At 40.9% G+C, this 16,062-nt stretch overlaps 1 protein-coding gene across 2 annotated transcripts; it reads left to right on the top strand.

Moving 5' to 3' along the window:
• The first annotated feature begins 819 nt into the window (after positions 1-819).
• Positions 820-15,270, top strand: LOC122083284 (pentatricopeptide repeat-containing protein At5g16420, mitochondrial). 2 transcript variants are annotated; one of them, XR_006141613.1, is made up of 3 exons: positions 820-3,592; positions 5,131-5,303; positions 15,137-15,270. XR_006141613.1 is itself a non-coding variant. In XM_042651035.1 (1 exon), exon 1 carries the CDS (start codon positions 1,101-1,103, stop codon positions 2,775-2,777), a length of 1,677 nt encoding a protein of 558 aa, XP_042506969.1. In that variant the 5' UTR covers positions 820-1,100; the 3' UTR covers positions 2,778-3,805. The 2 variants fall into 2 exon arrangements, 1 of the variants encoding a protein (XP_042506969.1); XM_042651035.1 differs by lacking the exons at positions 5,131-5,303; positions 15,137-15,270 and having other exon boundaries at positions 820-3,805.
• Positions 15,271-16,062: the final 792 nt, after the last annotated feature.

Here is a 16,062-nt window from a genome sequence, read left to right as displayed (position 1 = left end):
TGTTATTAGGGGTGTCAATTAAACGGTTCGGTTTGGTTTCAGTTGGGTTAAATAGGTTTCGGTCTAAGAATAAGGGAGACCAAAACGATCCATTAAGGAACTTTGGTTTTTGATCAATTTCGGTTTCGGTCCGGTTTGGTTTTGATTTATCTCGATTTTTCAATATTGGGTTAATATTGGTTTAAATCGATTTATTATTGGGCTTGAACCATAATGAAATCTTACACACATAACTTATAGTGATAAGATTTGATGAAAACAAACAGTTTAAGTTCATGATTATGATTAAATCATGATTTATGGTTTTAAGGGAACTAATATTGAAACCAGTGGATAACAAATTATTAAGAAGATAACTAATATTGAAATCACAAACGAACCTTATTATCCTTAATCATTCATTTAACTATCCAACTAGTTTTGTATAGTGAATAAGGAAATCAACAGAAGCATTATTACAATTTACAAATCAATTTCTCTATTCATAACGTAAAATTCAATGATTTGTAATAATTCTTCTTACAATAAAATTTGTTCTTACTAATATTGTAAAAAATGGATAGTCAATTCATCAATTTATAATATCATAATCATTTTTTTTTTTTATGATTTTCATTTGATTTGGTTTCGATTTAATTATTGATTGGTTCGATTTAAACCAATTTTCAATCGATCCCAACATACTTTAATCTAAAACTAGTCAAATAAGGATCGATTTGATTTAATTCAGGTTTTATGGATCTGTTTCAATCGGTTTTACCGATTTGGGTTAGGTTTTGACACCCCTTCGTGTTATGAACTAAAACTTGTGGTGGGAGATGCCAATATACACAGGCAACGAATTCATCCATGCCCTTATAACGAAATTGACGGCGTTGACGACGAGGTCAAGAGGTTTCGAAATCCTGGTTCAAATCTGTGCGAGTTCTCCGCTGCTGTCTCTTGATCGAAGGTTCTTCAATCCTCAGGCGGGTTCACATCTATGCCGTGGTAGTTCTGTAGTTCGATTTCTGGTTTCCGCTGCGGACTTTCTTTGGAGAGGAAGACGACCTACTTTGCAGCCTTGGTAATCTCCTCTCCCCCTATTCGATTTCCATCTAATGAAGTCATCTCTCTCAACCCTGTACAGAGTCTCCATCACCCGTTCCCTCTCAAGCTCCTCTTCTTCTAGCTTACTCACCACCACCATCACCACCACCGACCCCTTTCTGTCTCACCCATCTGATAACCATCTCTCCATTGTTCACTCCAAGGAAGATCTCCTAAAATCCTACACAGTCACTCCCCCAATCAAACCATGGCCTCAGCGTCTCTACCCCAAACGTCTCGTCGCCATGATTTACCGTCAGCAGAACCTCGACCTCGCTCTCCAGATTTTCGACCACGCCGGCAATTTCCACTCTGGGTTTTCCCATAACTACGACACCTACAACGCCATCATCGAGAAGCTCGCCCGTGCTCGAGCCTTCCAACAATTGGAAACCCTTCTTTCTGATCTCCAAAATTCACACATCAAATGCGGCGAGAATCTCTTCGTAATGGTGATCCGCAACTATGGTATAGCGAGCCGCCCCAAACAGGCTTTACAAACCTTCCTCCGGATCCCGGATTTTGGTGTTGATCGATCCGTTAGATCCCTCAATACGCTACTGAACGCTATGATTCAGAACAAGCGATACGGCTTGGTGCATCTCTTGTTTAAAAATTGTAGGAAGAAGTTTGGGATCATCCCTAATGTCTTCACTGGTAATATTTTGATCAAAGCTTTGTGTAAGAAGAACGATTTGGATGGGGCACTTAAGGTTTTGGATGAAATGCCAGCGATGGGGATGGTTCCCAATCTCGTCACCTACACAACGATATTAGGCGGCTATTGTTTCCGCGGTGATTTGAATGGAGCCAAGAAGGTTTTTGATGAGATTTTGGATCGTGGATGGATTCCGGATGCGACGACATATACGATCTTGATGGACGGATTCTGTCAGCAAGGGAGGTTGATCGATGCTGTCAAGGTAATGGACGATATGGAAGAGAATGGCGTTGATCCCAATGAGGTTACTTATGGAGTTATGATTGAAGCCTACTGTAAAGAGAAGAAATCAGGTGAAGCTCTGAATTTGCTCGATGATATGCTTGAGAAAAAATATGTACCAAGCTCGTCACTCTGTTGCAAGGTGATTGATGTTTTATGTGAGGAGGGAAGAGTTGAAGATGCTTGTGTTCTGTGGAAGAAGCTATTGAGAAAAAATTGCACTCCAGATAATGCTATTTCGAGCACCCTCATTTACTGGATGTGTAAGAAGGGTAAGATCTCGGAAGCAAAGGAGCTGTTTGATGAGTTCGAAAAGGGCTCAATTCCTAGTATTTTGACATATAACACACTAATCTCAGGAATGTGCGAGAGGGGGGAGTTGCAGGAAGCTGGAAGGTTGTGGGATGATATGGTGGAGAAGGGATGTGTTCCGAATGCATTCACCTATAACATGTTGATTAAGGGGTTCTGTAAAGTGGGTAAAGCAAGGGAAGGAGTCAGGATTGTAGATGAGATGTTGGAGAAGGGATGTATGCCAAATAAGTCAACTTACTCTATCTTGGTTGAAGGGCTTAACCAGTCAGGAATGCAAAAGGATGTGACCAAGGTTCTTCACATGGTAATTAGTACTAAAGAGACCTTCCTCGACACTGATTCATGGGAGGTATTTGTGAGTAAGGTCGACTGCAATTTGAACAGTTCAAGAGTAATTCTAGAGAAGGTATTATTAGACACTGCTGGTTGATCGCATTTGGGAAGTTAAGCAGGTAATGAGAGAAAATTTTGGGCATACTAATTCAAAGCCACACTCCCTTGGAACAAGTTAAAAATATAGCTTTTGGATGGTCCCTCTGAAGAAGCAAATTGAGATTAAAAATAGGCCACTCTACGGACTCTTCAAAGCTTATGGCTGAGCTGCAATTCATCGTTCACTTTTGTTATTCACTGACCACCCTGCGAGCTTCAGAGGCAAATGAATTAAATCACCAGTTGAGCCTATTGAGTTTGTAGCTAGCTTGGTGCTCAGGTGGATACAATGGTTGCAGTAAAATCTGAAGATCGTTGCTGGATGAGAGTGTATCGGCTGCGTCATGTGCAAATGCAGGAGGAAACTTATTCTTCTTTTCCTACTTGGAGGATGGCAGTGTTGAGTGAAGAAATTAACATACCAAAAGACTTAATAACACAGAACAAATCAAATTCTTCTGCTGGTAGCATTGGATTGATATTGGGTGACTTGGGTCTGATTTAAGATAGTCTTCAAGTCTGGAAAATGGATTCTGACCAAGAGTGGTATATTCATTGAGAGGAGCTGTTCTGAAAAAGGCTTCGTTAAGTCAAATGTTAATTGAAGTGATATTACATCATGCCTTAGATATGGGTGAGACTTGGGAGCTTGAATACCTTCCTAAACAACCGAAGGTTGGCAAGCCGAGCAACCCAAATTCAGTTACCTTGACCAATTTTCATTTCAAATAAGAGGTACCTGTCAAGCTTATATGAAAGGAAAAGAAGAGATGAGGTGACGAGGAACAGTTTAGGCTCCATAAAATTGTTGAGGTATAGTTGTGTAGATCGGGGTAGAAACTTAGTTGATGGATAACTGTAATTGTTTGTGGATTCGGACATATGATCTTACAGGGACTTGTTGGATTTATTTCGTAGATAAGCCAACTCCAATCTAGTTGCTGCTGTTCCATTGTATCTCTGGTTCAAATTGTTCTTTGTAGCATATTTGAACTGTTATTGTTAATACATTTCGTAATTTGGCTCTGGGCTGTGGACCAACTTTACAAGATTGAGCTCTTAACTGATATGTTTCAGAACTTTTCTTATATAAACTGATCACAGTAAAACTTTCAGTCAAAATACAGTTGACCAAGTGGCGAACCGTGCTTTGATAAAATCATTTTTTTTTTTTTTTCAATTCTTGTCGAAGGCCCATAGGCCACTAGGATGGCCATGGGTGGTGTCCTGCTCCAAGAGGAATGGGCAGCCAGGGGGACAAGGGGGAATTATAGGATGTCACACATCCAAATGGGGGGGGGGGAAGAGTCGAACACGCGACCTCTCCCTAGGACTTAGGCATGCGCTCTACTGCGGCTGGCAACCACCACCACACCAAGAGGTGTTTCCCCTTTGAGGAATCCAAGCCTATGGGAGTGTGCATGCCAATATGGACATCAATGGGGATGGAATCTAAATCTGAAATTTAACATATGACGTATGAAAGCATTTTTTACATATCCCAAGGTCAAAATTTTCAGGATTGGGGCGTTGGCAATATTGCAGCAGACAGGCCCTCGTAGAGGGAAGGGGTGGAGGTGGCAATCCGGATGGCAGAGCGGAGCATTTGAGAGAGAGTGGGCTGTGTGGGGAAGCAAGGTACATTATTCAATTGGTCTATACTTCTTATCCTCTTTGTCCGCTTTATCTCACTTTTCTCTGCATTTTCCCTTGTCCATCTCTCTCTCTAGGTGAAATGGGGCTGCTTGAGCAACTTTTGAAATTGCGCAAACCTGCTAATATTTTTCAAGTATCTGAGTTTTCTTCCCTTGTATCCGATTCCCTTGTGCTTGTATTTTCTCTACAAACTGCTTCAAGAATGGACTGCTTGATTCTGGTTACCTGAGATTCTAGTATGGACCCAATGGATGTTAGATTCCCAGGTCAGATCTTCTTTGATTTGCAGACTTTATAGAGTCTCTTGGGTGTATTGCATTCATGAGAACTGGAATGAAGATGAACTAGAAGGACCACAAAGTGTTTGTTGAAATAATTCATATTGAGGGGCAATGGAGAGAACATGATGACTGAATTTCTGTTATATCAGAGAGGTTCCATCCTCCTAGAGATGGGCTTTACTTGCTGATGTTTTTGGGTGTTTTGGTTCTTAATAAATTTCTGTAATGTCCGAAGCTTGTTATACTGTTGCAGTTTATCCATCAGACAACTTCAGTTCCTTAAAATGTTTTGGGTTAAACCTTTCCGTTATCTATTTATCTTTCTATGAGTTTCAATATGTTTTCTTCCTCCCTGGCTTAATACTTTCTGCAATTATTTTTCTTACCAAGTGTTTACTTATTTGAATGGTGTAGATACATCCAGAGGATAAACATGGTGCTGGTTTTGCTCTTTTTGAGTCTGAGTCTCTGAAGTGGCCGGGGTTTGTAGAGTTTGATGATGTAAATGGAAAAGTTCTCACTTGCAGATGCAATTTTTATCTACTTTGTGTGGAAAAGCTCTCACATGCGGAGGGCAAACCTGATAGGTGAGCCATTGTAACAACTAAAGTCAATTGGACCTTCCTTTAAGTGTAAAAGCTTCAAATCTCAATTTTACTTAACCTTGATAATGTAAATATATCAGCACTTCTCTTGGAGATTTTTTGTTATTTGGAGTTATGTAATGTTTTTGCAGTTCGGGAATTTTTTTTCGATTTGGGTATGTGATGTAGGGAGGGTGCCTAGGCAACTAGGTTTCCTACAAGGGGTCAATCCACTAGAGTATGGAATACTCAATAGGTTTTGAATTGGGTTGGGTTCAAAGTTGCTCAGCAAAGTACAGATTTAACATGCAAGATAATAGACTAATTAACAAGGCAACATTGGTCAATAATAATCTCAGCATAAAAAACACTTAAACTACCCAAGCGTCAAATGGGGGTATGGGGAAGGGAACATGGCAGCAAATAAGTGTTAGGTTTAGCACAAATCAATCAAGACACTAAGCATAATAAGCAACCCGCGCAGTTCTCTGAAATCAGTCAACTAATAAGGTAAAAACAGCAGGGATTAATTTCAGGTTTCAGCAGAAAATAGATGGTTTGAAAACAGAGATTAATTTCAGATTTCAGTGGGGGAGATAATGGGGATAATAGGCAGTCAATGGATGTGGAGTAGGGGGGTTTTACTTACCTTCTTGCTGTCCCGATCTGAGAAGAAATGGAGAAGCCAAAGTCCTCCAAAACAGAGGTGCAGTCCACCTTATTTGTCGAAGGAGAAAAGTCCAGCTCAATGGTGTAGTGTTCAGCAGCAGCCCAGTCGGTGATGAGGAGACCGGCAGCAACCCAGGTGGGGTCTATTCGATGGAGGAGATCTTCAGTTACTGTGAACAATGGCTACAGCAGGGCAGCAGCAACAGAGAGGAACAGTGGCAGCGAAAGAGAGAGATGAGAAGAGAGGTTAGCGAGAAAAAGAGGGGAGGGGCAAGATTAGAAACGAGAAGAGGGAGAGGGCAGCAAGAAGGATGAATCGTGGGGGGTTGGGAGCTTTCTTTTCTTTCAAATTTCTTCATTCAATAATTCATTCCGTGGCCAATGGCCTTACATTAATAAGAGACTAATTACTAAAAAGAAAAGAATATTCTAGGAATGCTATTTCATAAACAAAGAAACTTTCTAAAAAGAAATCAATAGGATATTTATTTAGTTTCCTAATTGACCTAAAGACTCAAATAAACAAAATCCTAGGAGATAAAACTACTAACATATCAGATTTGGTGGGGGCCACACAATCTTAGCAAAATCCTAAGAAATAAAACTACTAACATATCCGATTTGGTGGGGGCCACACAATCTTGGCAAAGAAAGGAAAGAGAGGACTCGATCCAGCGCTGGGAAGGCTGGATCGAGCCTTCCTTTCTTTTTCTTCCTCCTTCTAATCCTCCAACCACAAAGAAGGTTGGGTCTTCTTCTTCCTTCGGCTGTACGTCTTGATGTCCCTATCAGTATGGTTATGTGCCGTTGGTTCAGAGAGATCAAAATCTTGGGAGAAGAGGAGATTGTCGGAGATTGTCGAGAGGAGGAGATTCAAAGGAACTGGAGAGTGTTGTAATAATGGGTTTTAGGGAAAGTGTCAGTTACCAAATAGACCCTAAGGGGTTTAATGGTCTTTGTAATTCTTTAGAACCTTTTCTCTATTGTTATAAATAAAGAGGGCTGGTGTCATATTAGACACAAGTCATCACCCCATTCAACATGGTATCAGCACCTTAGGATCCGAAACCCTAAGGGCTCTCCCTCTTCTCCATCTCTTTGCCTCTTTTTTATTTCTCTCTCTCTCTCTCCCAGCACCACCCTCCATCTCTCTTCATCTGCTTCTCTCTCGTAGTGGGAGCTTCTTAAATCACCAAGAGGGTTTCTAGCCTCCACCCATCCTTCCCCTGGGCTAGCAGACTCTCTTCTACAATGATCTGAGAGACCCAAAACCTTTTTTTATCACTTTTTTAGGGTTTTCTCCCTGAGAATGTTTTTTCATTGCTGGGATGCTTTTTCCCAGCTCGATGCTCCGACTGTCTTGATTTTTGTTGCGATTGGTGCCTCTTATCCTTGTGGTGGTATGTACCGACCATTTTTTCGTTTGAGGTCTTTGTTCTAGAGCTATCCCCATCACTTTTTCAAGGTTTTCTCCCTGAGAACATTTTTTCATTGTCGGGGTGCTTTTTTCCCACTGGATGCTCCGATCGTCTTGATGTTTGTTGTGATTTGTGTCTCTTCTCCTTGTGGTGGTATGTATCGACCACTTTTTCTTTTAAGGTCTCTATTCTAGAGCTATCCCCAAAATCGTTTTCTCAGGGTTTTACCTTTTATCGTTTTTTGGGCTTTCTAGCTTTTACTAGTTATTTTAGTGCTTTCTCTATCTACGACTAGTGTCTCTTCTATTTACACAGCCTCCTTGAGTAGCAATTATGTCTATCATCTCATCTTCTTCTACTGGCGGAGATACCACGGATTTTCCTACCTTTTCTCCTTGTGTTAGCAAGCTTGAGGGCACAAACTACCTTATTTGGTCACGCTCGGTCTGCATCTCTATCAAGTCCCGTGGCTATTACGGGTACCTCATTGGAACCACGAAGCGTCCGACCACTGGTACTAAGATTGACAAGTGGGAGTGTGCCAACTCTCTGGTTATGGTCTTCCTTGTCAACTTCATGTTGCCACGGCTTTTGCGTGGCTATCTCCTCTTTGACTCCATTGCGAAGATCTGGAAGTTTGTCTAGGATATCTATTCCCAGGAAGGGAATGATGCTCAGGTCTTTGAGCTTCGCTAGAAGGTTCGTGACTTGAGGCAGAGGGGGCTCATTTTGTCACGGTACTATTATGAGTTGCAGTCACTATGGACTGAGTTGGATTTTTATGAGGAGTATACTCCTTCCATCGCTGAGGATGTCACCAAGTTTTAGAAGCGAGAGGACAAAATCAGGGTTTATGACTTTCTAGTAGGTCTGAATGTGGAGTTTGATCAGTTGCGGTCCCAGGTTTTGAGTCGTTTCCCTTTTCTTACCTTAGATCAAGCCTATGCCTAGACGTATCACTATGCTTCCACAGCAAGCCGTCACTCCTACTGAGAGATCTGCACTTGTTTTTGGCACTCAGTCCCTTAGTGCAACCCCACAGTCTGGTGGCTCCTCTACTAGGACTCTAGTGAAGTGCGATTACTGTGGGAAGAAGCATCACACCAAGGAGCACTGCTGGAAGCTTCATGGTCGTCTTGTTGATACATCTAAAAAAGGGTGAGGGAAGGGTCGTGTCGGTACTTTTGGGCAGGCTAACCATACTGATAGCCCTGACTCTGACTCTGTTCTTAGCTCCTCAGTAGCCTCACTATCATTTGACAAGTTTACTGCCCTCCGACGCCTCTTGACACGTCCAGACTCTCCTACACTTGCCACTGCGAGCTCTACTCATTCCACCCCTTCTGGGTCAGGTATCTCTTTTTGTGGCCATACCATGTCCCTTCTACCCTTTGGATTATAGACTCTGGGGCTTCTGATTATATGACAGGCCGCTTGTCTCTTTTTTCATAGTACACTATTTGTCCTGGTAATGGTAAGGTCAAATTAGCTAATGAGACTTATTCCACTATTCTGGGGATGGGCTTTGTTGGTTGTACCCCCTCTTTATCCCTTTCAACTATATTGCATGTTCCTTTTTTTCCTACTAACCTTTTGTCCATTAGTAGTCTTCCAGTCTTAATTGCATAGTCACATTTTTCCCGTCTCATTGTGTTTTTCAAGATCTGGTGACAGGGGCAACAATTGGCTCTGGTAGGGCATGTAGTGGTCTATATCTGTTTGATGATGACTCGGCGTTGGTCTTTGGTTAGGCTCTTCAGACATCTTCTACGTCACCTCCTATCTCTGAGTTATTGCAATGGCATCGTCAGTTGGGACATCCCCCTTTGGGAACTTTAGCTAGAGTTTTTCCTTCCTTTAAAAATTGTAATTCGAGTTAGTTTTTTTTGTGAGGCATGTGTTTTGGCCAAACAAACTCGAATCACTTATTCTGTTTCTGGAAATAAAAGTGTCACTCATTTTTCATTGATACATTCTGATATTTGGGGTCCATCCCGCTATGTGTCTATCAATAGTTATCGGTGGTTTGTCTCGTTTATTGATTGTCATTCTCGGACTACATGGGTTTATATGATGCAAACCAAGGGCGAGACCTTCTATTGCTTTTAGCAATTTTACTGCATGGTTCAGACTCAGTTTGGTGCTACCATTAAGATCCTTCGAAGCGACAATGGTTGGGAATACTTTGAAGCGTCCTTTCAAGCTTACCCTTCCGATCATCTCATCAGACTAGTTGTGTGGATACTCTGGCTCAGAATGGGGTTGTTGAGCGGAAGAATTGCCACCTTTGTGAGGTAGCACGCTTTCTTATGTTTGAGATGCATGTTCCTCCCTAGTACTGGAGCGACACAATTATCACTGCTGCCTTTCTTATCAACAGAATGTCTTCTCGGGTCCATGCCTTCCGCTCCCCTTTGGATCTTCTCCAAGGTTCCATTACTTTTCCTGTTCTTCCTAAGGTATTAGGTAGTGTTTGCTATGCTCGCGATCATCATCCTCATGGAAAGTTTGATTCTCGTGGTCTCCAATGCATTTTTCTAGGGTATGCTCCTACTCAGAAAGGCTATCAGTGTTCTCATCCTCTTACTCGGCTTTGGTTTGTGATTATAGATGTTGTCTTTCACGAATTTGCGTCATACCACATTGTGACATCTTCAGGGGGAGTCTCCTTCTATTGTGGAAGATGTGCTGCCGTCTCTTGAAATTGCTATCCCTGCTAGTATCCTGTTTCAGGGGGAGAGTGACACTCCTCCTACTGCGCCTTGGCCAGAGATATGTGTGTGCAGTCATAGAGAGTAGACTTAGACCACTACACATTCAGCATCTACCCTACCATGCTAGTTAGGGATGCCAATTGGGCGGTTTCGGTTGGTTTGAATCAGTTTCAGTTCAAAAATGTGTGAGTCCGAAACCAAACCATTAAGAAATTTCGGTTTTCGGTTGGTTTTGGTTTCGGTTTGGTTTGGTTTCAGTTTGATTTGATTTTTTGGTATCGAGTTACTAATGGTTTGGGTTGGGTGTAATTCTTTTCACATACTCACAAAATAAAAATATACCAAATGCATTGATCCATGATCGGATATGATGATCTAAACAAACATTAAAAAAAGAGACACAAAAGGCCCACAGATTGACATCAACTGATGAGAGCTTTAGAAGCGCTCCCCTTCTTTTCAAAGAAAGTGGCGGAAAGAAGAAGAAACTGCTTACCAAAACTATGCCGAGTCAACGTGACTACGTGAGAGGAAGACGAAGGAGAAAGAGGTAGCACAGCCGCACAATTCCAAAATTTCAGCCGCTAAAGTGGACTTGGACTCTTGGTCTTGTCTTGGAGAATGAAATATATTAATTCATTAATTATTGAGTGACAAACGGCTGTAACTCCAAAGAGAAGGATATATAATATAGGACTATAGGTGTCAAATAGGGTTTTAATTTTCGACCAATTATTGGGTTGATCGGTCGGTCCCATCGGGTGCCCATCAGGTTAACACGAACAGAACCGAAATCGATAACTTCTAATACCCCTGATCTGAAACCAATCCAATAAGCCCTTGGTTTGGCTTGGTCTAGATTTTTTCTGTCGGTTTCAATCGGTCTTATCGGTTTGGGTTCACTTTTGACACCCCTAATGGCAGTCGTCTCCTCTCGATCCAGATTTTGTCCCCTTGGACCCTGGTAATTCTCCTTCTCCTTCTGTTGGTCAGTCTCTTGAGTTGCCTATTGCTGTTCATAAAGGCATTAGGTCTTGTACTTTACATCTTATTGCTAAAACTATTTCTTATGACTTACTCTCTCCTTCCTACTATAGTTTTGTGTCTTCTCTTTCCTCTGTGTCCATTCCTCATACCTGGCAGGGAGCGAGTGCAAACTCACAATGGCAGACAGCTATGGTTGAAGAGATGCAGGCTTTGAAGAAGAATGGCACATGGGATCTGGTGTGTCTTCCCTCACAAAAGAAGATTGTTGGGTGCAAATGAGTCTTCACAATAAAACAGAAGGCTGATGGTACAGTGGATCGGTACAAGGCCAGACTTGTTGCCAAAGGCTTCTGATGTAAGTAGGGTGCCTAGGCAACTAGGTTTCCTACAAGGGGTCAATCCACTAGAGTAAGGAATACTCAATAGGTCTTGAATTGGGTTGGGTTCAAAGCTGCTCAGCAAAGTACAGATTTAACATGCAAGATAATAGACTAATTAACAGGGTAGCATTGGTCAATAATAATCTAAGCATGAAAAACACTTAAACTACCCAAGCGTCAAATAGGGGTATGGGGAAGGGAACATGGCAGCAAATATGTGTTAGGTTTAGCACAAATCAATCAAGACACTAAGCATAATAAGCAACCCGCGCAGTCCTCTGAAATCAGTCAACTAATAAGGTAAAACAGCAGGGATTAATTTTAGGTTTTGGCAGAAAATAGATGGCTTGAAAAAAACAGAGATTAATTTCAGATTTCAGTGGGGGAGATAATGGGGATAATAGGCAGTCAATGGATTCTGGTTGGTTGAAGCATAAATATCTGTGCATTTCCTTAAAAGTCTTAGTCCCTGAGTATTAGCATTGAACATTATTTAGTTCGTCAGTGTTGATGGTTGTTAGTTATGTATTTACTTAGTATTAGTGGTCATTAGTTAATCATGACATCAACAGAGGTTCCAGGACAAGTATTCACGCCAGAATAAGACAAATCCTAGTCTAATGGGTTAAATAAGTAGGCTAATAAATAACTTTTTAAATTATTCAACCATTATGTACAACTAACTACTTTAAATTGCTCAACTTTGGTTTTGTGCTCACCTCCCCACGATCCTGTCTAAGGATTCTGATTTTGTTGCAAGGGCTGAACCAAAATGCCATTATTTTGGTATCAGAGCTGTGGCTAAACCTAGTTCAAGGAATTCTAACCCAACAGTTATTCTCAACCAGTTCACTGACATGATCAGGTAGCTATCAGACTGCATGACTGCTATCGAGTACAGGTTTGAAGCCAAATATGGACACTTTGCTAAGTTCTGCCCCCAATGCCCAAAGAATGCTATTGTAGCATCCATTGCCGTCAATCCGGAGACGGAGTTCTATGATAGGCTTCCTCCCAAGGAGAAGGTTGAGGAACAACCTATAGATGATGATGGTATGGTGACCCATGGCACTTATGTCTTATGTTTGGTTTCATCAACAGAGAGTACTGAGGACAACAATGATGAGGAAACTAATGCATCTGCTACTACAATTTAAGCTGAAGCAGTGGGTTAAGAAGTTGACGATACTATTATGGGGGACCACTCACATCCTTTACTCTTTGATGATGATTGCGACATTGCACACATTGGGTTCGTCATTCCACCTGGACCCTTTGAAGAGAAAGCTCCTTGGGTTGAAGACCTACATTATTAGAGTTGTCTTTGAGACTGGTCAAAGCTGTTACTCACATGTTGTTACCCTGTCGTCACTACAAAACTCGTGGATGAGTTTTTTTCAAGCTGGTTGGAGCTGATTTAGAACAAGAGAATTTCCAGCTCAAGTATTTACGCTGGAACAAGCCCAAGTCCTAGTCTAATGGGTTAAATAAGAATCCTAATGGGTTTATTATGGGTCATGAGCTGGAAATATGTATCCCAGTCCATATATGAGGTTTGTCAGTAGATTAGTTTTATTGTTAGTTGTGAAGACCTTGAAAATGTGAAGTCATTAAATATCTTGAGAAGAGTCCCAATGTAAGTCCTTGGAAATATATAGGTCATTAAGTCTAGGAGGAAGTTCCAATGAGGGTCTAGAACCCTCCCAACCTCTCTACAAAAAGAGTTGCTTGTAAGCATTTCAAATCAGAATTTGAATAAAATTTTGGTTTTACAATTCTTTAGTGTGAGACAGACTACAGTGAGATGCTGTTCCTGGTGAGATGCTAGCGTGATGAGTGAGATTATAGACTAGGCCTGGGGTGAGACTCTTCAAACCATATCTTATCTTTCTTACTCCTTCCTTCGTTTTTGAATTTTTTTTTTCAATTTTGGTAGTGTTCTCACCTCCCTACGATCCTGTGTACTGAGGATTCTGATTTTGCTGCAAGGACTGAACCAGTATCCTATTAACGTACTACAAAGCCAATTTGGCTCCTTGAAAAGTTTGGGATCATTGAACGTTATTACCTCACTGAATATTGTTACAAGACCAACTTCACTGCTATAATTCAATTTAGAATACCTTAAAGTTTAAACTCCATTTGAATCTTGAATTTCCAAAAGAGTATACATCTATTTGTTCATCCATGTATAAGACAAGGTTCATTGCTAAATATAGGCTTACGAAGATCTGTACGAGTGACAGACTCTTGTTGTTTACCAAAACAGAGAAATTTATTATCTGTGATGGATTCCTGATCATTTACTCATAGAAATATGCATTTCCAGCCATGTATTCTTAGTGTTGGACAACTTTATCCTCATTAAAAATTAAATCCGGTGACTTTGCCACTTGGTTCTGGGGGAGTGGTGGTAATGCTTCCATATCTAGAAATTCTTACTCAGCTTAATTCATAATTAAGTTTCTATTTTTGGGTACTAATGTTATAAATATTAGATCCATGGACATAGCTGCTTAGTTTTGGTGTTGATGCTTTTGGTTTAGGGAATCTTGCTCAGGTTAATTTTGTAATTATTATTTCTTTAGGCACTAGTTTTGTAACAATGTAATTAAGTTCAAATGCCTTTGAATTGATCCCACGAAGTTCGTACTTTCATTTTCTGTGATTTATGATCCATGAGAAGTAGAAGAATATCCCATCAACATTGGTTGGTCATTGGGAGAGACAAATCTTCAGCTGTTTTTTGCTATGGTAAAATGAATCTGTCACAGATTATTTTGCAGATTGAAGTATGTGGTACATTTCCACCCATTTCACTCAATATATGCTCAGAAAGCCACTGCTCCAGTATACAATGGTATTTGGGGTGTTAAAACTTTGGGTTTGGGACATTTAGTCAGCCTGAATTTCGAAATGAACTGCCACGTCTTTGAATTGGTCGCCATTTTTGATGACTCCTGAAAATATGAAGACAAATAAAGAACATAGAAGTTGAACCAACGGTTGGATAATGATTAGACCTTAATGGATGGAATTCTTTTGAGTTTGAGGAGTGTAGACTGGAGAATACTTTGTGTATTTGGGTGTTATGCCCCAACTTTCTTTCTTTTCTATCTTTCCTTAATTGGGTCCCACATAATTGGTTTCCATTTTCTACCATTTATGATCATGGAAAAGATAAGATATCCTGTTAATTTTCTTTAACCATCTGAAAGCACACATTATCCAACTTGTTTACCCTTTCATCATATCTGAAATGAGTCTTCCACAGATTTGTTCGCAAAATGAGCAATTAAAGTAGGTGTATTATTAGCATGGGATTCAATGGTCAAATAGCCAAATATATTCACAAGTAGGAAGATTGTCCTTTTCTAATTTTTCAAGAATTCTAGTCTCTCTTCCCCCTCCCCTCCCCTCCCCTCCCCTCCCCAATTTTTTTTTTCTAAGCTGAAATGAGCCCATCTAGTACTTGCATTTGGCACATTTTTCCTAAAATTATGCTATACTGTGGTAACATTTTAATGAAGCCTTTTTTTATGCCTCAAAATGGGCCTAAAAACCCCTAAGACTTCACATGTTCTGTTTTTATCAATTTCTATTGGATAATAGCATAAAATCATTGGTTGACTGGAAATTTTGATTTCTTTGTTGTGTAAATTTTACAGTGTTCAGATGTTCAAGTATTGGTTCAATTTTGTGAACTTGAAAATGCCACTGTACGAGCAAATGCTGTGAAGCTGTTCTGTTGCTTGACAGCAGATGGCGATGATGGCATGCTATCAGAGCATGTTAATCAGAGGTGTGTTGAAACCTTAGTCAGGATCATCAAAAGTTCTAATGATAATGAAGAGATTACTGCTGCAATGGGTATCATTGCAAACCTTCCCATGGACCAAACCCAAATCACTCAGTGGCTTTTAGATGCAGGCGCACTTCAGGTCATTTTCAGATTTCTTAGTGATGGAAATTATACTGGTTCAGGTAGAAACCATCTAACTGAGAATGCCGCAGGAGCGATACGCTGTTTCACTGTTACAATGATTCTAGAGTGGCAGAAGAGAGCGGCAGTAGTGAGCAGCAGAAGCTGGCATTATCCCTGTATTGGTACAGTTGCTGGACTCCGGAACTGCTTTGACAAAACGATATGCAGCCATTTCACTCACTCAGTTTTCAGAGAGTTCAGTTATGCTGAGCAAACCAATAAAGAAACATGGGGGATTGTGGTGCTGGTCAGCTCCACCCGAAACTCCCTGCCCGGTGCACAAGGGCATATGTGCTGTGGAATCTTCATTTTGTCTTTTGGAGGCTGATGCAGTGCAACCCCTTGTGAGGGTGCTTGGGGAGCCAGATATTGGGGCCTGTGAGGCCGGTTTACAGGCACTGTTGACTCTGATTGATGGTCAAAGATTACAGAATGGTAGTAAGGTGCTGGCTGAGGCAAATGCCATTGCAGCAATTATTAAGTTATTGGGTTCCCCCTCTGCCCAATTACAGGAGTCTTTGAATGCTTTGGAGAGGATTTTCCAGCTGGTGGAGTTCAAGCAACAGTATGGGGCTTCAGCTCAGATGCTTTTGGTAGATATAACTCAGA

This window comes from Macadamia integrifolia, chromosome 7 (assembly GCF_013358625.1).
Source record: "Macadamia integrifolia cultivar HAES 741 chromosome 7, SCU_Mint_v3, whole genome shotgun sequence".
In the NCBI taxonomy this organism is placed as follows: Eukaryota; Viridiplantae; Streptophyta; class Magnoliopsida; order Proteales; family Proteaceae; genus Macadamia; species Macadamia integrifolia.
The sequence above is the reverse complement of the archived record's forward strand: the minus strand, read 5'-3'. Positions and strand labels throughout refer to the sequence as shown.